The 22,660-nt window shown below is 55.2% G+C and overlaps 1 protein-coding gene across 1 annotated transcript in view; it reads right to left on the reverse strand.

Annotated features, from left to right (window-relative positions):
- The window catches only part of LOC116955569 (uncharacterized), a 31,382-nt gene extending 9,086 nt beyond the window's left edge, over positions 1 to 22,296 (reverse strand). The window contains exons 1-9 of the mRNA XM_032976707.2: positions 21,796 to 22,296; positions 20,636 to 20,864; positions 17,991 to 18,145; positions 16,647 to 16,769; positions 13,331 to 13,444; positions 11,507 to 11,620; positions 5,293 to 5,406; positions 3,165 to 3,278; positions 2,214 to 2,327 (exon numbers count right to left, since the gene is read on the reverse strand). Of these exons, the coding sequence (XP_032832598.2) occupies positions 2,214 to 2,327; positions 3,165 to 3,278; positions 5,293 to 5,406; positions 11,507 to 11,620; positions 13,331 to 13,444; positions 16,647 to 16,769; positions 17,991 to 18,145; positions 20,636 to 20,864; positions 21,796 to 21,862 (1,144 nt within the window). The 5' untranslated portion in view covers positions 21,863 to 22,296. The remainder of the gene's footprint in view (positions 1 to 2,213; positions 2,328 to 3,164; positions 3,279 to 5,292; positions 5,407 to 11,506; positions 11,621 to 13,330; positions 13,445 to 16,646; positions 16,770 to 17,990; positions 18,146 to 20,635; positions 20,865 to 21,795) is intronic.
- Between the last annotated feature and the right edge of the window lie 364 nt (positions 22,297 to 22,660).

Consider the following 22,660-nt stretch of genomic DNA (forward strand, 5'->3'; position numbering starts at 1 on the left):
CGCTGGAGTGATACAGAGCCAAGCTCAGACTACGACCTTTAAGCTGTGTGAGAGGGGTTAAGGTGCCTCGACAAAGGAATATTTTTTTACGCTAATTCCTTTGGCGAGGCACCTTAATCCCTCTCTCACAGCTTAAAGGTCGTAGTCTGAGCTTGGCTCTGTTTCACTCCAGCGCAGTCTTCGAGACAGGCTGGTCCCTTCACCTGATGAAGGCCGCTTGTGTTGTGGCCGAAACGTCGTGATTTTTGTTGTTTTATTTTTTTTTACCTACGTGACTTTACCGAATAGAACCAAAGAGTATATGGATCCTTGCGGTCACGAAAGCTTCAAATCTAGAATGCAATGGCACTGTCTGATTTGTGCTGCCTCGGGGTAGGTCTCGGGGCGGCTGCGAAGGCGTCCTCCGATTGAGAGATTTCCCCTTCGTTCGTTGCGATGCGCTTCGAGCGTTGCAGCCACGCCGTTTGAGATCCATTCACGGCGGTGAAAAAGGCGCCCGCGGCCCTGATGAGACGAGGTTGCACCGGGCAGATGTAGCAGCAGGTCACGCGGCCTACACGCTCTAGGCTTTTGGCAGTGTCAAAGGGGGCTGTGCAGTGTGGACTTCAGGGTCATGGGGGACAGCATCGGAGTGCTCCGCCGCTTTGTCGCATTGTTTATGAACGCCCACCGTTCGTAGATAAGATGGTTGTATCACTTTCACGGGAAGGCCAATAGCACGACGAGGTTTTTCTTAATTAGAACGCCGTCTTTTCAGAGGTCACTCGCAACAGCCCCACCTGGTGGGAACGTCACGCGCCACCACGTGGGGCTGGCTGTGAGTGACCACGTGCTGGCAATCGTCGTGGTGGCTTCGCGGCGGTGGCGGCGGCGGCGTTAACCGGGGCGGCCGCGAGCCTCCGCCACGAGTGGCCAATGCACCGCCCGCGAGGGCCGTGCACTGCGCGAGAGGCAGCAGGGGTTGGTGGGACGCGGTGGGAGCCTTCGCTGGCTGTGAGAAGGCCCTCCCCGCCGCCCCCGTGCCGGATTATCCCAGCAGCAAACGTAGCTGCATATGTAGCAGCATGTGTAGTAGCAGCTACGGGCCCCGCGCTTTCAAGGGCCCCGCGCTAAACGCTTTCAAGCTATCAATTCCGGTATCAGTGATTCTGCACTGGCTCTGTTACTATAGTACTATACCGCCTTCAACTTGTATGAACGACCGGGTGTTTAAGGTTTAGCGATATGTCGTATTATCTGGCTGTATAGCAAATGAAAAAATCCACTTACTTTACAAAGCAAGTAAAAAAATGTGTGTTTTAATATGTACTATATTTTTTTTATTTAGGGCCCCTTTATAACAACATATGTCACAGGCCCCGAAGTAGCTTAGTCAGGCCACTGTTCCCCTCGCCCCCCCCAACAAAAAAAACCGATCTGTCATGGATAATATTGATCGCGAAAGCCCTGCTGCTGCTGCTGCTGCTACTGCTTGTTAAACGAGTTGAGCATCGGTGCGAATCGTCGTCTCGAATCGAGGGGAACGCGACGGCCCTTTGAAACTCCTCATCCAGCGGCCACCCAGCGAGGGCCCGGGGCACGGGAGATAAGCGCCGGAGGTGGAGGTGGGAGTTGGGGGGCGGGGGGGGTCGTGGGGTCGTGGGGGAGGTCAGAGGGCGGCCAGGGCTATCTGGCAGCAGCAGCAGCAGCAGGCGGTGGCGGCTGTAATCTCGCGGAGGCACGCACGTGGCGGGGCCCGCCCGTTGGTCGGTGCGGGCCCTGCCGGCCCACGCCACGGGGTGGTGGGGGGGGGGGATGGAGCGGCTCTCGGTGATGGATCGTCACTGTCGCAGCGTCGTGCACGCGCGTGCACAGCCCTCTGCGGGCGTGCACGTGCGTGTGCGTGTGCGTGTCTGTGTGCCTGCATATGTGCGCGAGTGCTTGTGTGTGTGTGTGTGTGCGGGCGTACGTGTGAGTGCGCGCGTGTGTGCGTGCATATGTGTGGGAGTGCGTGTCTATGTGCGTGCCTATGTGTGCGAGTGCGGGTTTGTGTGCGTGCGCGTGCGTGTGCGTGCGTGTGCCTGTGTGCGTGCGTGTGCCTGTGTGCGCGTGCGTGCGTGTGCCTGTGTGCGCGTGCGTGCGTGCGTGCGTGTGCCTGTGTGCGTGTGCCTGTGTGCGTGTGCCTGTGTGCCTGTGTGCGTGTGCCTGTGTGTGCGTGCGTGCGTGCGCGTTACCGATTTGGCAGTGGAGCCCGGAGAACCCGGCCTGGCAGCTGCAGTTGTAGGAGTCGACGCCGTCGGTGCAGGCCCCCCCGTTGAGGCACGGCCCAGACTCGCACTCGTCAATGTCTGGCATTGGGGGGCACCGCGGTTAGCGCCACGCTGCGCTACGGACCTGGAATACCGAGCTTCGAATTCCCGCTCATGCCCACCGACACCGGTGACGATTGTCTGAACCGGTGCTGGACCTCCCCTAGGTCGACTCGGCCTCAAATGAGTCCCCGGTGCGGTGTGTTAGCAAACGTCGCCGCCTGGGGAGACATCCAGTCTGTTGAAGGCTAACTGCAGGATCTTTGTCTTACGTGTATATGCAGGTATATATATATTTATGTTTTGTCATTGTATTTTATTGGCACTCACCGCCTCGTACATTGGTCCTCAGCACTTGCCCCACGGGTCTGTTTAAAGGCTACCTGGGGGGGTCTTGTTAAGAGGCTGCTTGGGGCATTTTTATTAAGAAGCTACCTGGGGGGTCTTTGTCTAGACGCTACCTGGGGAGTCTTTGACTAGAGGCTACCTGGGGAGTCTTTGTCTAGAGACTACCTGGGGGGTCTTTGTCTAGAGGTTACCTGGGGGGTCTTTGTATAGAGGCTACCTGGGGGGTCTTTGTCTAGAGGCTACCTGGGGGGTCTTTGTCTAGAGACTACCTGGGGAGTCTTTGTCTAGAGACTACCTGGGGGGTCTTTGTCTAGAGGCTACCTGGGGGGTCTTTGTCTAGAGGTTACCTGGGGGGTCTTTGTATAGAGGCTACCTGGGGGGTCTTTGTCTAGAGGCTACCTGGGGGGTCTTTGTCTAGAGACTACCTGGGGAGTCTTTGTCTAGAGACTACCTGGGGGGTCTTTGTCTAGAGACTACCTGGGGAGTCTTTGTCTAGAGGCTACCTGGGGAGTCTTTGTCTGTGCTCACCTTGGCCACAATCGTCCCCGGTGTAGCCCGGGAGGCACTCGCAGCGCCAGGCCCCCTCCAGCGGCACGCAGAGCGCCGCGTTCCTGCACGGCGACGAGCTACACTCGTCCACCCCTCACACAGCACCATCGTCACCAGCGTCACCATCGTCACCATCGTCACCATCGTCACCAGCGTCACCATCGTCACCATCGTCACCAGCGTCACTATCGTCACCATCGTCACCATCGTCACCAGCGTCACCATCGTCACCAGCGTCACCATCGTCACCAGCGTCACCATCATCACCATCGTCACCAGCGTCACCATCGTCACCAGCGTCACCATCGTCACCATCGTCACCAGCGTCACCATCGTCACCAGCGTCACCATCGTCACCAGCATCACCATCGCCACCATCGTCACCAGCGTCACCATCGCCATCATCGCCACCAGCGTCACCATCGTCACCAGCGTCACCATCGCCATCATCGCCACCAGCGTCACCATCGTCACCAGCGTCACTATCGCCACCAGTGTCACCATCACCTCCACCCCTCACACAGCACCATCGTCACCAGCGTCACCATCGCCACCAGCGTCACCATCGTCACCAGCGTCACCATCGTCACCAGCGTCACCATCGTCACCATCACCTCCACCACTATCATCGCTACCATCGTCACCATCGCCACCAGCGTCACCATCACCTCCACCACCATCATCGCCATCATCGCCACCATCGCCACCATCGTCACCATCACTTCCACCACCATCATCGCTACCATCATCACCATCACCTCCACCACCATCATCGCTACCATCGTCACCATCGCCATCATCACCATCACCTTCACCACCATCATCGCCACCATCCCCACCATCACCTCCACCACCATCATCCCCACCATCACCTCCACCACCATCATCGCCACCATCGCCGCCATCGTCACCATCATCGCCACCGTCACCACCACCATCATCACCATAATCGCCATCGTCAGAATCACCACCATCGTCACCATCATCATCGTCACCATCATTGTCTTCACCAATCCTCATCAGTGTCCACGCCTTACACACGATAGCCACCATCGTCATCATCACCATCATGACCATCACCACCATCACCACTATCGCCATCGTCACCATCATCACCATCGCCATCGTCACCATCTTCATCATTGTCTACCCCTCGGACAGCATCGCCACCATCACCATCGTCACCATCACCATCGTCACCATCACCATCGTCACCGTCTTCACCATCTCCACCATCGCCACCATCGTCACGATCACCACAATCATTAAAGTATTGTCCACCCTTAACACATCATCATCACCACCACCGCCATGATCATCGTTGTCCACCCTTCACGCAACTCCACTCGCACGCTACGACACCGCTGTACGCACAGCGCTCCTCCACACAGCGCTCCTCCACACAGCGCTCCTCCACACAGCGCTCCTCCACACAGCGCTCCTCCACACAGCGCTCCTCCACACAGCGCTCCTCCACACAGCGCTCCTCCACACAGCGCTCCTCCACACAGCGCTCCTCCACACAGCGCGGCGCCCGGGTTGGGAGTCGAACCCAGGAGGGGCTGGCTGTGAGGCGCCAGCGTCACCGCCTGCACTGCCATGCTGGCGTGCCCCTATGGCAATGATGACGATTGTGACGACGATGATGACGACAATGATGACGATTGTGACGACGATGATGACGACAATGATGACGATTGTGACGACGATGAAGATGACAATGATGACGATTGTGACGATGAAGATGACGACGATGATGACGATGATGACGACGATAAGATGGCGACAATGATGATGATGACAATGATGACGACAATGATGACGACAATGATGATGATAATGATGGTGATAATGATGATGATGATGACAATTATGATAAATATGACAATGATGATGACAATAATGACTATAATGATGATGATGATGGTGATAAACATAACAATGATGATGGTAATGATCATTATGGTGACAATGATGACTAATGATGACGATGATAACGACTACGATGATGACGATAACGACGACGATGACGACAACGACGACGATGACGACAGTGACGACAGTGGTGACGACAACAACGACGACGAGGTGTATGATCGGCCCCTACTCGTCTCGCAGTGCGTGCCCACGTATCCCGGGCGACAGTCGCAGCCGTAGGACGCCACGCGGTCCGTGCACGTGCCGCCGTTCTGGCAGGGAGTCGACCCGCACTCGTCCACATCTGCTGCAGCACAGCGCCACATGCGTCGCGTGCGGGCAGGTGGCGCGACAAGGTGAGGGGTGTGGTGCGCACGGCTGGAGACACTCGAGAGTCGTCAGTCAACCACCCCCCCCGCCCCCCCACCACGGCACCAGCTGGGACCTCCGGCCGGTGACCTCCCCCCTGCCAGCGGCGCCCGCAAAGTGCGCCTGGCCTGGCACAGGCACCGCGGTGACGTCGCGTGTGTCTGTGTCTGTGTGTCTGTGTGTCTGTCTGTGTGTCTGTGTGTCTGTCTGTGTGTGTGTCTGTGTGTCTGTCTGTGTGTGTGTCTGTGTGTGTGTCTGTCTGTGTGTGTCTGTGTGTCTGTCTGTGTGTGTGTCTGTGTGTGTCTGTGTGTATGTGTCTGTGTGTGTGTCTGTGTGTGTCTGTGTGTGTGTCTGTGTGTGTCTGTGTGTGTGTCTCTGTGTGTGTCTGTGTGTGTCTGTGTGTATGTGTCTGTGCGTGTGTGTCTGTGTGTATGTGTCTGTCTGTGTGTGTCTGTGTCTGTGCGTGTGTCTGTGTGTGTGTCTGTCTGTGTGTGTGTGTCTGAGCCAGGAGATTGAATACCTACCCTCGGGGCTACTCCAGAAACAACGAAAAGCCACTACGGGTGGCCACGTGGGATGTTCGAACGCTCACTGCAGAGGAGAGGCTGCCACTCCTCTGTCGGGAGCTGGACCGGTACCGCCTGGATCTATGCGGCATTCAGGAGGTCCGGTGGACCGGCTCTGGCTCCTGCCACCATGAGGGGTGGACAGTCCTCTACTCGGGGCAGCAGACTGCCAAACAACAGGGTGTGGGTCTTCTTTTGAACAAAAGAATGAAGGGGGCGTGGGAGCGTGGCGGTGAGGTGTGGGAAGCTGTAAGCCCCAGGCTACTTTGGGCTCGCCTTCCCATCAACCGGAGGCGAGGAATGGTGGTCGTGGTTACTTATGCCCCCACCGAAGATGAACATCCGTGGAGGGATGCAGGCAAAGCCGATGAGTCAGATGCCTTCTATGACCTCCTGTCACAGGTGCTGGCTAAAGTGGCCCCTCGGGATAGAGTCATCATGTTGGGTGACTTCAATGCCCGAGTTGGTCATGATACTGGCACCTGGTCTGGAGTGATTGGAGGGCATGGGCCAGATCAGCTCAATAACAACGGTAGGAGGCTGCTAGATTTTTGTGCAGCCCATGGGCTTGTAATTACCAACACGCTGTTCCGGCATCGGCGCATCCACACAACATCATGGATGCATGCCGGGTCCAAGCAAGAACATCTGCTGGACTACATAGTGACGGACCAGCGAATGCGAGCCCATGTCCTTGACACCAGGACCTACCGTGGAGCTGATCTGCCCTCTGACCATCGACTAGTCATCTGTAAGATGCGCCTGCCATTCTTCCACTCCGGTGGTGGGTGTACACCCAGGACCCCATTCCAACCTAAAGTGGCCTGGTCTCAGTTATCTGATGAAAGTTGCAAGCGAGAATTTCATCATCGCTTGCGGCTGGGATTGGCATCGTCCCCGACTCCTCCTGATGTCGAGGGTAAATGGGCGAGGTTTAGGACTGTGACTCATGCAGCTGCAATGGCTGCTTTGGGTACGCGGTCCAGACCTCCCCAGACACCCTGGATGACAGAGGAGTTGTTCAGGATGGTTGAGAACAAGCGACAGGCCCACTGTCATCGGCTACAGAATCCCACGTCAGAGAATGAGGAGGCTTACCGCAGCCTTCGCTCGGAGGTTCGGAGAGCCGTGAGGCGCTGCAAGGATGGGTGGTGGTCGCGGGTTGCTGAGGAGATGGAGTCTGCCTCAGTGGCCCGTGATCACAAATCTCTATTTAACTCCATCAAAAAAGTAACCTGCAGCGCCACACCTATTACCATCATTAGGGGAAAAAACGGTGATCCAATTTCCGACCCCCAGGAACAGGTTCGCAGATTTGCTGAGCATTTCTGTGAGGTCCTGGGGGAGGGAAAATCCCTCAGCCAGGAAAACATCGTGGCACAAAGTAAGGATGACCCTGCTGAGGCTGCGGTGCCTCAAATATTGGATGAAGTCACCCCCTGTGAGTGGCTGGCTGAGGTGCCATCTGCTGAGGAAGTATTGAAGGCGATCCGGAGTCTGAGACCAGGAAAGGCAGCGGGCAGAGATGATCTCCCAAGCGAAATGCTGAGGGAGGGTGGCGTTTGTGCACAGACTGCCCTATATGACATCATAACAACAGTCTGGACCACTGGACGGGTTCCGCAGGATTGGAAGGATGCCCTGGTGGTCCCCCTTTTTAAGAAGGGGGACCGCACAGACTGTAACAACTACAGGGGCATCTCACTCCTCAGTGTGCCGGGAAAGGTCCTGGCAAGGATTATTCAGCATCGCCTTGCCAGGCACGCTGAGGAGAGGCTTGCGGAGACCCAATGCGGTTTCAGGAAAGGGCGGTCCTGCACAGATGCCATATTTTCTGTCCGTCTGCTACAGCAGAGGTGTAGGGAATTCCAACAAGACCTACATCTCTGCTTTATTGACCTGGTCAAGGCCTATGATACCATCAGTAGGCCTGGGCTCTGGGTCGTTCTTCGTGCTTTTGGAGTACCTGACCCTCTGCTCACGATCATTAAGGACCTTCATGATGGTGAGCGGGCCCGGGTAAAACTACGTGGCCGGGAGTCAGAGCCATTCCCTGTACACCTTGGGGTGCGACAGGGATGTCCTCTGGCTCCCACATTATTTAACATCTATTTTGACCACGTAGTTCGTGAAGCCTTCAATAGCTGTACCGGGGGAATCTCCATATGGTACAGATATAATGGGAGGCTAATCGATGCCCGGGTGCGGTCAAGGGATGGCTCCCTATTGCTCAACCACGTTATGTATGCTGATGACTTGGTAATAGCTGCTCAGTCAGAGGAGGAGTTGGAGACGCTGCTGCTGAGACTGGAGCGTGCCACTAAGAGGTGGGGCCTTACCATCAGCCCCACCAAAACTAAGCACCTGCCTGGGTATTTTGTACCATCGGACACTCCACCCCCACAACTCCCAATCGGTGATGGGGCAGTTGTGGAGAGAGTGGAGAGTTTCCCATACCTGGGCAGTGTGCTTATGACTGGCTCCAGTTTAACAGCAGAGATCTCACTCCGAATCAGTCGAGCGGCAATATCTTTTCATCGGTTGCGTAACGCTGTGTGGAAGCTACCTGGTCTGTCGCTCCGCACTAAGCTTCAGGTCTTCTCGGCCACGATCATTCCCTCCCTTCTCTACGCTTGCGAAACGTGGACCCCCCTAATGGAACATCTTCGCCGGTTAGAAACATTTAGGCTGACCTGCCTACGATCCATCCTGGGTTTAACCAGATTGGATTGTGTGAGGAGCTCACAAATCCTTGAAAGATCTGGGCAGGGTCCCATCGGTGAGCTCCTCTGGCAGGCAAGGCTGCGATGGCTGGGTCATGTAGCCCGCATGCCCAGCCACCGCATGCCGAAACAGCTTTTGTTTGGCCGGATTGAGGGGGCTAAGCGGGCGCGGCACGGGCTAGAGAAGAGATGGAGTGATGTGGTACAGGAGGACGTGGAGCTGAGTGGACTTGCCGATGACTGGTACCAACGGTGTCAAGATCGGCCTCGGTGGAGGAGGCTCGTGAAGGATGCTACTGGGCAGTTGGAGGCAGTCGCCCTCCAACAACAACGGAGGGCGGAGGAGCGACGCTCACAACAGCGAGCGGAGCGCCGGGTGGCTAAAGCACAGCAGGTTGGCACAGTAGGGGGCACAGGTGGTGCATCAGCCAGTCATCTCAGTCAGTCGACCCGTGGCACCTGGGTCTGCCCCGTGACCTCCTGCCAGCGGGCGTTCGACACTTCACGTGGCCTCAGGGTGCACATAGCCTGGCACAAGCGTCGTGGTGACGTCACCGCCACTTAGTGGCGAATGGCGGTTGTTGTTGTTGTTGTTGTTGTCTGTGTGTGTCTCTGTGTGTGTCTGTGTGTGTCTGTGTGTATGTGTCTGTGCGTGTGTGTCTGTGTGTGTGTCTGTCTGTGTGTGTCTGTGTCTGTGCGTGTGTCTGTGTGTGTCTGTCTGTGTGTGTATTGGTCAACCACGTTATGTATGCCGACGAACTGGCAATTGCAGCTCACTCAGAGGAGGAGTAGGAGACGCTGCTGCTGAGACTGGAGCGTGCAACCAAGAGGTGGGGCCTTACCATCAGCCCCACCAAAACGAAGCACCTGCCTGGGTATTTTGTACCATGGGGCACTTCACCCCCACAACTCCCAATCGGTGATGGGGCTGTTGTGGAGAGAGTGGAGAGTTTCCCATACCTGGGCGGTGTGCTCATGACCGGCTCCGGTTTAACAGCAGAGGTCTCACTCCGAATCAGTCGAGCGGCAATATCTTTTCATCGGTTGCGTAATGCTGTGTGGAAGCTACCTGGTCTGTCGCTCCACACGAAGCTTCAGGTCTTCTCGGCCACGGTCATTCCCTCCCTTCTCTACGCTTGCGAAACGTGGACCCCCCTAATGGAACATCTGCGCCGGTTAGAAACATTTAGGCTAGCCTGCCTACGATCAATCCTGGGTTTAACCAGGCTGGATTGTGTGAGGAACTCACAAATCCTCGAAAGATCTGGACAAAGTCCCATCGGTGAGCACATCTGGCAGGCAAGGCTGCGATGGCTGGGTCATGTAGCCCGCATGCCCAAACAGCTTTTGTTCGGCCGGATCGAGGGGGCTAAACGGGCGCGGCACGGGCTAGAGAAGAGATGGAGTAATGTGGTACAGGAGGATGTGGAGCTGAGTGGACTTGCCGATGACTGGTACCAGCGGTGTCAAGATCGGCCTCTGTGGAGGAGGCTCGTGAAGGACGCTGCTACTGGGCAGTTGGAGGCAGTCGCCCTCCACCAACAACAGAGGGCGGAGGAGCGACGCTCACAACAACGAGCGGGGCGCTGGGTGGCTAAAGCAGTGCAAGTTAGCACAGTAAAGGGCACAGGTGGTGCATCAGCCAGTTATTTCAGTCATCTCAGTCAGTCGACCCGTGGCACCTGGGTCTGTCCCGTGACCTCCTGCCAGCGGGCGTTCGACACTTCACGTGGCCTCAAGACGTCACCGTCACTTAGTGGTGAACGACTGTTGTTTTGTGTGTTTGTGTTCGTTTTTCGTGTGTTTGTGTGTGTTCGTATGTTTCCGTATGTTTGTGTCTGTATGTGACCAACAGCATTGACGATTATCCGAACCGGTCCTGGGCCTCCCCTAGATCGATTCAACCTTAAATGAGTACCCGGTGCGGTGGTGTGTAGCGAACATCGGCGAGACACTGGGGATACAAAGGCGGCCGGGCTTGGTGCTGGCCGAATACCCACCCCCTCGTGTGCCGTGCCGACCTTCATAGGTGCTGCTACTCGCCAACGCACGCACCCACCCACACACCCATGCACCCACGCACCCACCTATGCACGCAGGCATGCACCCACCCACGCACTCACCCACGCACCCACACACGCACCAACACACCCACCCATGCACCCACCCACCCATGCACCAACCCACCCACGCACCCACCCACGCATGCACTCACGCACCCACCCACGCACTCACCCACGCACCCACACACCCACCCACCCACGCACTCACGCACGCACCCACACACCCACCCATGAACCCACCCACGCACCCACGCACCCACACACCCACCCATGCACCCACCCACCCACGCACCCACCCACGCATCCACCCACGCATGCATTCACGCACCCACCCACGCACTCACCCACGCACCCACACACCCACCCACGCACCCACCCACGCACCACCCACGCACTCACCCACGCACCCACACACCCACCCATGCACCCACCCACCCACGCACCCACCCACGCACCCACCCACGCATCCACCCACGCACCCACCCACGCACTCACCCACGCACCCACCCACGCACCCACACACCCACCCACGGACCCACCCACGCACCCACCCACGCACCCACACACCCACCCACCCACCCACACACCCACCCACGCACGCACCCACGCACCCACACACCTACCCACGCACCCACGCACCCACATACCCACCCACGCACCCACCCACGCACGCGTGCACCCACCCGTCTCGCAGTCGCCCCCCGCGAATCCCGGGGGGCAGTCGCAGCGGTACGAGGCGACGCCGTCCACGCACTTGCCTCCGTTGTGGCAGGGGCTGGAGGAGCACTCGTCAACATCTGGCAGGCGAGGACACAACGACTCATGATTCACCCCCCACTACACCGCCCCCCACCGCACCCCTCCACTACACCGCCCCCCACCCCCCCCCACCGCACCCCTCCACTACACCGCCCCCCACCGCACCCCTCCACTTCGGTATATCCTAGCGGCTCAATAACGATTTATCTCCCTCTTAGTGCGTCACGGTGGCTATGAGATGTTAACTACCTCGCCTGGTATACAGGAGGTCGTGGGATCGATCCTGACCCTGACGCCTGCTGCTGCTGTATATTTGGAGTTTGCGTGTCTCTCTCTCTCTCTCTCATCATCATCATCACGGTGGCTATGAGATGTTAACTACCTCGCCTGGTGTACAGGAGGTCGTGGGTTCGATCCCGACCCTGACGCCCGCTGCTGTATATTTGGAGTTTGCGTGTCTCTCTCTCATCATCATTATCACGGTGGCTAGGAGATGTTAACTACCTCGCCAGGTATGCAGGAGGTCGTGGGTTCGATCCCGACCCTAACGCTTGCTGCTGTATATTTGGAGTTTGCGTCTCTCTCTCTCTCTCCCCCCGTGGATTTTTCTCGGGGACCTCCGATATTTTTCCCCTCCACATTTAGAATCAACATCACCAGTAATTGGCTGCTACAAATGTCCACGCGACGACGATGATGACGACGATGATGATTATAATCCCACGTCGCTGAACTATCGCTTGTAAATAGTTCGGGTCGCTTCTGACAAAGAGCGACAAAAATACAAAAACAAAGTTAATAGTTGTATGGTTTAGTCTCTCTCTCTGCGTCATTCATTGATTTGCGTAGCGGGCAGCAGAGATGCCCTTAGTCTCGTCGAGTCTCTCCGTGTGGTGGGTGGGGTGGGGGGTTGTAGGGGGTGGGTGGTGGTGATGATGGTGATGGTGGTGGTGATGGTGGTGGTGATGATGGTGGCGGTGGTGGCGGTGGTGATGGATGGTGATTTGTGGTGATGGCGGTGGTGGTTGGTGGTGGTTGGTGGTGATGGTGGTGGCAGTGATGGTGGTGATGGTGGTGGCGGTGGTGGCGGTGGTGGCGATTGGTGGTGATGGTGGTGATTGGTGGTGGTGGTGGTGGTGATGGTAGTGGTTGGTGGTGATGGTGGTGATGGTGGTGGTGATGTTGGTGGAGATGGTGGTGGTGATAGTGATGGTGGTGATGGTGATGGTGGTGATTGGTGGTGATGGTGATGGTGGTGATGGTGGTGATGGTGGTGGTGGTGATGGTGGTGGTGATGGTGATGGTGGTGGTGATGGTGGTGGTGATGATGGTGGTGGTGGTGGTGATGGTGGTGATGGTGGTGATGATGGTGGTGGTGATGGTGGTGATGGTGGTGGTGGTGATGGTGGTGGTGATGGTGGTGGTGATGGTGGCGATGGTGGTGATGGTGGTGGTGATGGTGGTGATGCTGGCGGTGGTGGTGATGGTGGTGGTGGTGGTGGTGATGGTGGTGATGATGATGGTGGTGGTGATGGTGGTGGTGATGGTGGTGATGGTGGTGGTGATAGTGGTGGTGATGATGGTGGTGGTGGTGATGCTGGTGGTGATGGTGGTGATGGTGGTGGTGGTGATGCTGGTGGTGATGGTGGTGGTGGTGATGATGGTGGTGGTGGTGGTGGTGATGGTGGTGGTGATGGTGATGGTGGTGCTGATGGTGGTGGTCATGGTGGTGGCTGTGGACCCCGCACCTGTCTCGCAGAGCGGGCCCAGGAAGCCCGGCTCACAAGCGCACAGGAACGAGTCGAAGCCATCCTCGCACCGTGCTCCATTCTGGCACGGATTCGGCTCGCAGTCGTCAATGTCTGCAAGGAGACGCGGGGAGAGAGACAGGCACAGAGAGACAAAGAGAGACACAGACACACAGAGAGACAGAGAGAGAGACACACACAGACACAGAGAGACAGGCACAGAGAGACACAGACACAGAGAGACACAGAGAGACACAGAGAGAGACACAGAGAGACACAGACACAGAGAGAGACACAGAGAGACACAGAGAGACACAGACACAGAGAGACACAGAGAGAGACACAGAGAGACAGAGAGAGACACACACAGACACAGAGAGACAGACACAGAGAGACACAGAGAGACACAGAGAGACACAGACACAGAGAGACAGACAGAGAGAGACACAGACACAGAGAGACACAGAGAGACACGGACACAGAGAGACAGAGAGAGAAACACAGACACTGGTGAGCTGTGTGGGGTTTCGTGCTCTCTGCGAGTGAGAAATGTCTCTCCCCATGGGAACCGCGTTTAGCCCCCAAGCCACCGTTCATCGACGCCCCCCGCGACACTCGCCACGTGACACTCGCCACGCGCAGGCCCTCGGCCACGTGACACTCGCCACGTGACACTCGCCACGTGCAGGCCCTCGGCCATGTGACACTCGCCACGCGCAGGCCCTCTGTGACACTCGCCACGTGACACTCGCCACGTGCAGGTCCTCGGCCACGTGACACTCGCCACGTGACACTCGCCACGTGCAGGCCCTCCGTGACACTCGCCACGTGACACTGGCCACGCGCAGGCCCTCGGCCACGTGACACTCGCGACGTGACACTCGCCACGCGCAGGCCCTCGGCCACGTGGGCCGTGGTGAGCGATCGAACTCGTGCGCTCGCCCCGTCCTCCCCAGCGATGCCCGTCGATTGCCGTCGGCAGGACGAGAGAGGCGAACAAACGAACCAAAACACTTGTTGTTCCGAGCCGTGAAATTTGCATCGCCCTTCGGTTTTCTTGTTGCTTCTCCTTTCTCTTCTTCTTCTTCGTGGCGAATGGCGGTTGTTGTTGTGTATATGTGTGTATGTATGTGTATGTGCTCGCTAACAGCACTTGCCCCTACAGTCTGTTAAGGCTATATGGGGTATCTTTGATCTTTGTCTTTGTGTATGTGTGTATGTGTGTGCATGTGTGTGTATGTGTGTGTATGTGTGTGTATGTGTGTGTATGTATGTGTGTGTTTGAACTTCTTTCGCACCGTACGTCGCCAACCGTGCGAATCACGCATGGAATTTCGCTACCGATATTACAATTTCATACTTAAATTTTCTTCTTCTTCTTCCTCCTCCTCCTCTTTTTATTCCTCTTCTTCTTCCTCCTCCTCCTCCTCTTTTTATTCTTCTTCTTCTTCCTCCTCCTCCTCCTCCTCTTTTTATTCCTCTTCTTCTTCTTCTTCTCATTTTATTCCCACCCCTTCCGAAACGTCAATCTCGCCCATCGTCGCATTAGACCTTGGCCATGCGAAACAACAATATCTCGGCCTAGCGACCAACAGATATCCATCAACACAGCCCCCCACCGCCGTGCCATCGTCCAGCGAGCCAACTCACTTCACGCCTTCAACATTCAATCACGATCACGTGGGGGGGCGTGCTGGACAGAGGGTGGGGGGCCGGGTGGGTTGGGGTTATGGGGGTGGGGGTGCAGGGGCGGGGGTGGTGGGGGTTATGGGGGTGGGGGTGAGTAAGAGGAGTGTGTGGGTGGAGGGGCGGGGGGGTGGGTGGGGGTTATGGGGGTGGGGATGGAGGGGCGGGGATGGGTCGGAGGAGGATGGGGGGGTCGACCCCTCATCACGCTCTTCGTTGGGGCTGCCCGTGGGTCCGAGTGGGGGGAGGGGGGCAGGCTGGTGATGCGGTGTAACGCACGAGAGCCCGTTCCGATTTCACGCATCATTACGCAATGATTCCATCCCCCGCCTCCGCAGTGAGGCGCGCACACGCACGCGGCCGATGAACGGGGAGGAGCGAGCACGCGCCCCTATTGTGTCGGGGTGGGGGGGGGGGGGTCCCCACCGGTCACCTCGTGCCACGCGGTCCACTGCTGTATGACTGCCTCCGTCGGCGCCACGGTGGCTAGGAGATGTTAACTAACCTCGCCTGGTATACAGGAGTTTGTGGGTTCAATCCCGACCCTGACGACGCCTGCTGCTGTATATTAAGAGTTTGCGTGTCTCTCTCTCATCATCACGGTGGCTAGGAGATATTAACTACCTCGCCAGGTATACAGGAGTTCGTGGGTTCGATCCCGACCCTGACGACGCCTGCTGCTGTATATTTGGAGTTTGCGTGTCTCTCTCTCCCCGTGGTCGCGTGGATTTTTGTCCTGGTCCTGCGGTTTTTCCCTCCACATTTATAATCGACATCGCACGTTTATAGGTATTTATCTTGCTGCTGCTGCTGCTGCTGCTATGAATGCCCACGTGATCACGATAAGCCCACTTCGTTGAGGCTATCGTTTGCGATAGCCAGGGTCGCTTTTGACAAAAGCGTTACGTATCTCAGTGGGGCCTTCACCGGTAAATTAAAAAAAAAACTAATTTATTTTTATCCACCCGGGCCGGCTGGCTGACCAGGCGCCTCCAGCGATGAGGAGCGAGCGGATGGACGCGGATAATTATCATCATCATCATCACTCCCTCCGGGGGCGGTCGATAAAATAGCAACTCACTCCGTGGGTAAGTCAACATGTGCTGCGTGTCACGTTTAGCATGTCGCGTGTCACGTCACAAGCGAGTTCCAAAACCCCCGGTCGCGTGGAGGTTGACTGGGATCATCGCCATCACGGGGACCAAGTGCAGTTGCACCGCCTGCGCGCCAGATAGCGGCACGTGACGCCGCGTCGCGCGTCGCGTCAACGCGCCGTTTAACGTCTCGTTCGCGTGACACGTGGTGGGCTCGTCACGTCAACGTGTCGCACGTCACGTGATAGTGTCGCGTGCGTCACGTGATGGTGTCGCGTGCGTCACGTGAACGTGTCGCGTGCGTCACGTGATAGTGTCGCGTGCGTCACGTGATGGTGTCGCGTGCGTCACGTGATAAGTGTCGCGTGCGTCACGTGAACGTGTCGCGTGCGTCACGTGAACGTGTCGCGTGCGTCACGTGATAGTGCCGCGTGCGTCACGTGATAAGATCCGCGTGCGTCACGTGATAAGTGTCGCGTGCGTCACGTGATAAGTGTCGCGTGCGTCACGTGATAAGTGTCGCGTGCGTCACGCACTGATCTCACAGTCGTTCCCCGTGACGCCGGCGGGACACGAGCAGGCGTAGCGCGTGAGTTTGTTCTCGCACGAGCCGCCGAATCGGCACGGCGCAGACTCACACGGCGGGTTCCGCTGGGTCACTGCGGGGCGACACGTCGTCGTCGTCATCATCATCAGCAGCAGCAGCAGCAGGAGCATTATCATCATCAGCAGCAGCATCAGCAGCATCATCATCACCATCATTATCATCAACGCCATCAGCAGCATCATTATTATCATCAGCAGCAGCAGCATCGTAATCAACATCATAATCATCAGCAGCATCACCAGCAATGACAATCTAGCCCGAAAACAGGTTGAAATTATTGTTGTTGTTATTACTAAGATTATTTTATATTCTCGTGTGTGCATGGCAGCAAATGCTGTTCTTCAGGAACTCAATGCCAATGTCGAGGTCTCCTGCTGCTGCTGCTGCTGACGCGACGAAAAAGCTTCAGCAGAGATACACAGAGAGAGACAGAGAGAGAGACACAGAGAGAGAGACACACAGAGAGAGAGAGACAGAGACAGAGCGAGACAGAGAGAGAGACAGAGAGACACAAAGTGAGAGACACAGAGAGACACAGAGACAGAGAGAGACACACAGAGACAGAGAGATACAGAGAGAGAGACACAGATAGAGAGACACACAGAGAGAGACAGAGGGAGAGACACAGAGACAGAGAGACACAGAAACAGAGAGACACAGAGAGAGAGAGAGACAGAGAGAGAGACACAGAGACAGAAAGAGAGACACAGAGAGACACAGACAGAAAGAGAGACACAGAGAGAGAGACACACAGAGACAGAGAGAGAGACAGAGAGAGACAGAGAGTAACACAGAGACAGAAAGAGAGACAGAGAGAGAGAGACACAGAGACAGAAAGAGAGAGACAGAGAGAGACACACAGAGACAGAGAGAGAGACAGCGAGAGAGACACAAAGACAGAGAGACACAGAGAGAGAAACAGAGAAAGAGACACAAAGACAGAGAGAGAGACACAGAGAGAGTTCGCGTCCTGTCGCTCTTCCTCCTCCTCCTCATCCGCCGTTGAAGCAGCGCAGACCGCAGTGGCTTTACCGTAGGTCCATACTCTTTGGTTCTTTCGGTAAAGTCACGTAGGTAGAAAAATAAAATAAAACAAAAATAATACATCACGTTTCGATCGCAACACAAGCGGACGACCGCTTCTACCCACGTGACTTTACCGAAAGAACCAAAGAGTATGGATTCCTGCAGTCACGAAAGCTTCAAATCAAGATTTTACGTAGGTCCATAGTTATTACGATGATGATGACGACGATGATTGTAGAGTGCGCACCTTCGTACTGCACGATGAATCCGCCGCCGACGAGGGAGAAGTCGCTGGTGAAGAGGAGCCGCGCGGCGCCTTGGCCTGCCAGCTCCCCGTAGCGCGACGCGTTCGTCCCGCACAGCAACTCGCTCACGCCCGACGCAGGGATCGAGATCAGCAGCCTGGGGCACGCGGATGACGACGATGATGATGACGATGATGATGATGACGACGATGATGATGACGACGATGATGACAACGATGATGACGATGATGATGATGACGATGATGATGATGACGATGATGATGACGATGATGACAATGATGATGATGATAATGATGATGACGATGATGTTGACGACGATGATGATGATGATGACAATGATGATGACGATGATGATGACGACGATGATGTTGATGATGACGACGACGATGATGATGATGATGACGATTATCGTGACGATGATGACGATGATGGTGACGATAATGATGACGACGATGTTGATGATGACGACGATGATGATGATGACGATGATGATGACGATTACAGCGATGATGATGATGATGACGATGATCATAAAGGTGACAATGACGATGATGACAGTTATGAAGATGATGATGAAAATGACGACGATGACGATGATGGCGATGATGACGATGATCATGAAGATGACGATGACAGTGATGATGTTGATGATGATGATGACGAAAGAACGGTTATATCGTCACGTTTGTTCATCACGTGACAGCTTTATTAATCAGCTGTGTCGGGTGGAGGAGGCCGAATGACACATACTATGATGATGCTGATTGTGATCATATTGGTGACTATGATGATGATGGTGATCATGATTGTGATCATGTTGGTGACTATGATGGCAGTGATAATGATTGTGATCATGTTGGTGACTATGATGATGATGGTGATAATGATTGTGATCATGTTGGTGACTATGATGATGACGGTGATAATGATTGTGATCATGTTGGTGACTATGATAATGATGGTGATAATGATTGTGATCATGTTGGTGACTATGATAATGATGACAATGACTGCGATCATGTTGGTGACTATGATGATGATGGTGATAATGATTGTGATCATGTTGGTGACTATGATGATGATGGTGATTGTGATCATGTTGGTGACTATGATGATGATGGCGATTGTGATCATGTTGGTGACTATGATGATGATTGTGATCATGTTGTTGACTATGATGATGATAATGAGTGTGATCATATTCTTGGTTCTTTCGGTAAAGTCACGTTGAAGGGAAGCAATAAAATAATAAAATATATATTAAACAATATTTATATATTTTATTATTTTATTGTTTCCCTTCAACGTGACTTCACCGAAAGAACCAAGAATATGAATTACTGCAGTCACGAAAGCTTTAAATCAAGAGTGTGATCATGTTAGTGACTATGATGATGATGATGTTGATAATGATTGCGATCATGTTGGTGGCTATGATGATGATGACAATGATTGTGATCATGTTGGTGACTATGATGATGATGGTGATAATGATTGTGATCATGTTGGTGACTATGATGATGATGGTGATAATGATTGTGATCATGTTGGTGACGATGATGATGGTGATTGTGATCATGTTGGTGACTATGATGATGATGGTGATTGTGATCATGTTGGTGATTATGATGATGATTGTGATCATGTTGTTGACTATAATGATGATAATGAGTGTGATCATAGTCTTGGTTCTTTCGGTAAAGTCACGTTGAAGGGAAATAATAAAATAATAAAATATATATTTAACAATATATTTTTACATATATTTTATTATTTTATTGTTTCCCTTCAACGTGACTTTACCGAAAGAACCAAGAATATGAATCACTGCAGTCACGAAAGCTTTAAATCAAGAGTGTGATCATGTTGGTGACTATGATAATGATGATGATAATGATTGTGCAGTGTTCGACACCCGCGCCTCGCAGCCACAAAGTCCCTGGGTTCGATTCCCGACTCGGGCGCCTTGCTGTGTGTGATGTTTCTGTTCTCCCACTGTTCCACAACGTGTGAGTGGGTGAGTGAGTGAGCGAGCGAGTGAGTGAATGAGTGGAGTTTGTGTCCCCACGTTCTGCGTGGGCTTCCTCCGCCTTCTCACATTCGTTCGCTTGCGTTCATTCATTCGCTTGTTGCGACACGTGAACACAAATAAGAATACGTTTTTACCCCTTCTGGCAATGAAACAGGATGTGTTAAGATGGTCAAACGCCAAATAGGAACCTTTTTGCAAGGGATCGCGTCTGCATTGACCACACACACGGTACTTGCGGTGAACATGGAAACAAACACGCTCTGATAATACGAGGGCATTGTCTGATTGGCCTACGAGTGTCAGAGCATAGAGCGGCAGTACAAGGGCAATGCCACACGTGTCAGGACACTGATGGCTCTGGGTTGAGCAGTTACATCATGGGACGACAATAATAATACAAAACACTAATGACGACGATGGTGATGACGACGATGATGACGATGACGACGATGACGACTATGATGACGATTATGACGATGATGACGTCATGACGATGATGGTGACGATTAACGACGACGATGATGACAACGATGACGACGATCGTGACGACGACGATGACGACGACGACGACGACGAAGCACGTGGCCCGCTCACCTGTCGAAGATGCACGTCTCGTGCGGCTCCACCTGCAGGAGCGTGACCCTCAGAGACACCAAGTCAAGGGGCCCCGCGGGGATGAGCCACTCGCAGCTGGCGTTGTTGGGGTACTGCCCGGGGTATCCCACCGAGAAGACCTGGCCCGCCACGTCCTCCTCCAGGCCGCCGCACGGCGCCTGGGCCCTCGTCGGCCCCAGCCAGCAGCAGCAGCAGCAGCCCCACGCCGCTGGGGGGAGGGGAGAACAGAGCACGGAGGAGGTGGAGGAGGTGGTGGTGGTGGGGAGGAATGAAAGCGACGAGATGTTAACTACCTCGCCCGGTGTACAGGAGGTCGTGGATTCGATCCCGACCCTGACGCCTGCTGCTGTATATTTGGATTGTGCGTGTCTCTCTCTCATCATCATCATCATCATCACGGTGGCTCGGAGATGTTAACGCCATCGCCCGGTACACAGGAGGTCGTGGGTTCGATCCCGACCATGACACCTGTTGCTGTATATTTCGCGTCTCCGTGTCTCTCTATCTCTCTCTCCCCGTGGTGAGATGTTGACTACATCACCTGGTACACAGGAGGTCGTGGGTTCGATCCCGACCCTGACGCCTGCTGTATGAGTTTGCATGTCTCTCTCATCATCATCACGGTGGCTAGGAGATGTTAACTACCTCGCCTGGTACACAGGAGGTCGTGGTTCGATCCCGACCCTGACGCCTGCTGTATGAGTTTGCATGTTTCTCATCATCATCACGGTGGCTAGGAGATGTTAACTACCTTGCCTGGTATACAGGAGGTCGTGGGTTCTATCCCGACCCTGACGCCTGCTGTATGAGTTTGCATGTCTCTCTCTCATCATCACGGTGGCTAGATGTTAACTACCTCGCCTGGTATACAGGAGGAGGTCTTGTGTTCGATCCCGACCCTGACGCCTGCTGCTGTATATTTGGAGTCTGCGTGTCTCTCTCTTCCCGTGGTCACTGCGTGGATTTTACTCCAGGTCCCCCGGTGGTTTCCCCTCCGCGTTTACGACTGAACATCACCACGCGTTTACATGATTTGGCTGCCGCTATGAATGTCCACGAGATGATGATGATGATGACGAAGATAAGCCGCCACTTGGCTGAGCGATCACAACACACAAACGTTAAGTCCCAGAACTCACCGATCAACCGGTAGAGGAGCAGCGGATTTCCACTGACGCTGCCGCCCTTCCTGCGGCTGACGAACATCCTTTGCGAGGGTTCGACTCCTGGACGGGCCCACGGACTCCTCGAGACGTCCACCACCACCACCACCACCCCTCCCGGTCACCCCCTCGCTGCTCCCCCGTCCACCCCCAACGTGAGACGAGAGACGCACGGACGCTCACGGGGGGGCGAGCGATGAGACGTGGACGTCTCCGGATAGCCTGGACACTGATGGGTGTGGTGGAGCAGAGGAGGAGGAGGGGGGGGGGGGCTCCTCTTCTTTGCCATCATCGTGGCCGAGAGCTCTCAACCCCCACATCGATCCCCTCGGCCACTCCAAAGACGTCGGGCAAAGGTGGTGGTGGGGGGGGGGGAATGGAGAAGGGGTCACCACCGCCTCGAACGAGTCAACAACTTCACACACAAAAACAACTTCACTCGTCGATTCCTCGCCACTGGCGGTGGTCGAGGGGAGGTCGGTGGGATGGGGGGTGGGGGGGATGTGGGGGGAGGGGATGGGGGGTGGTGGGGGGATGGGTAGGGGGATATGGGAGGGGGGGGGGCTATCTTATGACCTTTGACCGATCCGTCTCGTCCACGCGCAACCGCGTGCAGTGCAGGTCAAAGCGTCGTTCTCCTGAAGCCCTGGCGGGCGGGACGCTGCGTGTCCACCACTCGCCCGCTCCACCTAATGGGCGACTTTGGGTCACCCGCTCACTCGCCCATTCGCCACCCCCCCCCCCCCCCACGGGGGATCGCGTAGTCTCCCAGCACGCTCACCACGTGTTGTCAATCGCGTTTAAATCTGGATGGGAAAACTACTTTAGAAGTGATTGTTTA

This window comes from Petromyzon marinus, chromosome 60 (assembly GCF_048934315.1).
Source record: "Petromyzon marinus isolate PM22_M1 ecotype Great Lakes invasive population chromosome 60, UKy_Petmar_22M1.pri1.0, whole genome shotgun sequence".
Classification (NCBI taxonomy): domain Eukaryota; kingdom Metazoa; phylum Chordata; class Hyperoartia; order Petromyzontiformes; family Petromyzontidae; genus Petromyzon; species Petromyzon marinus.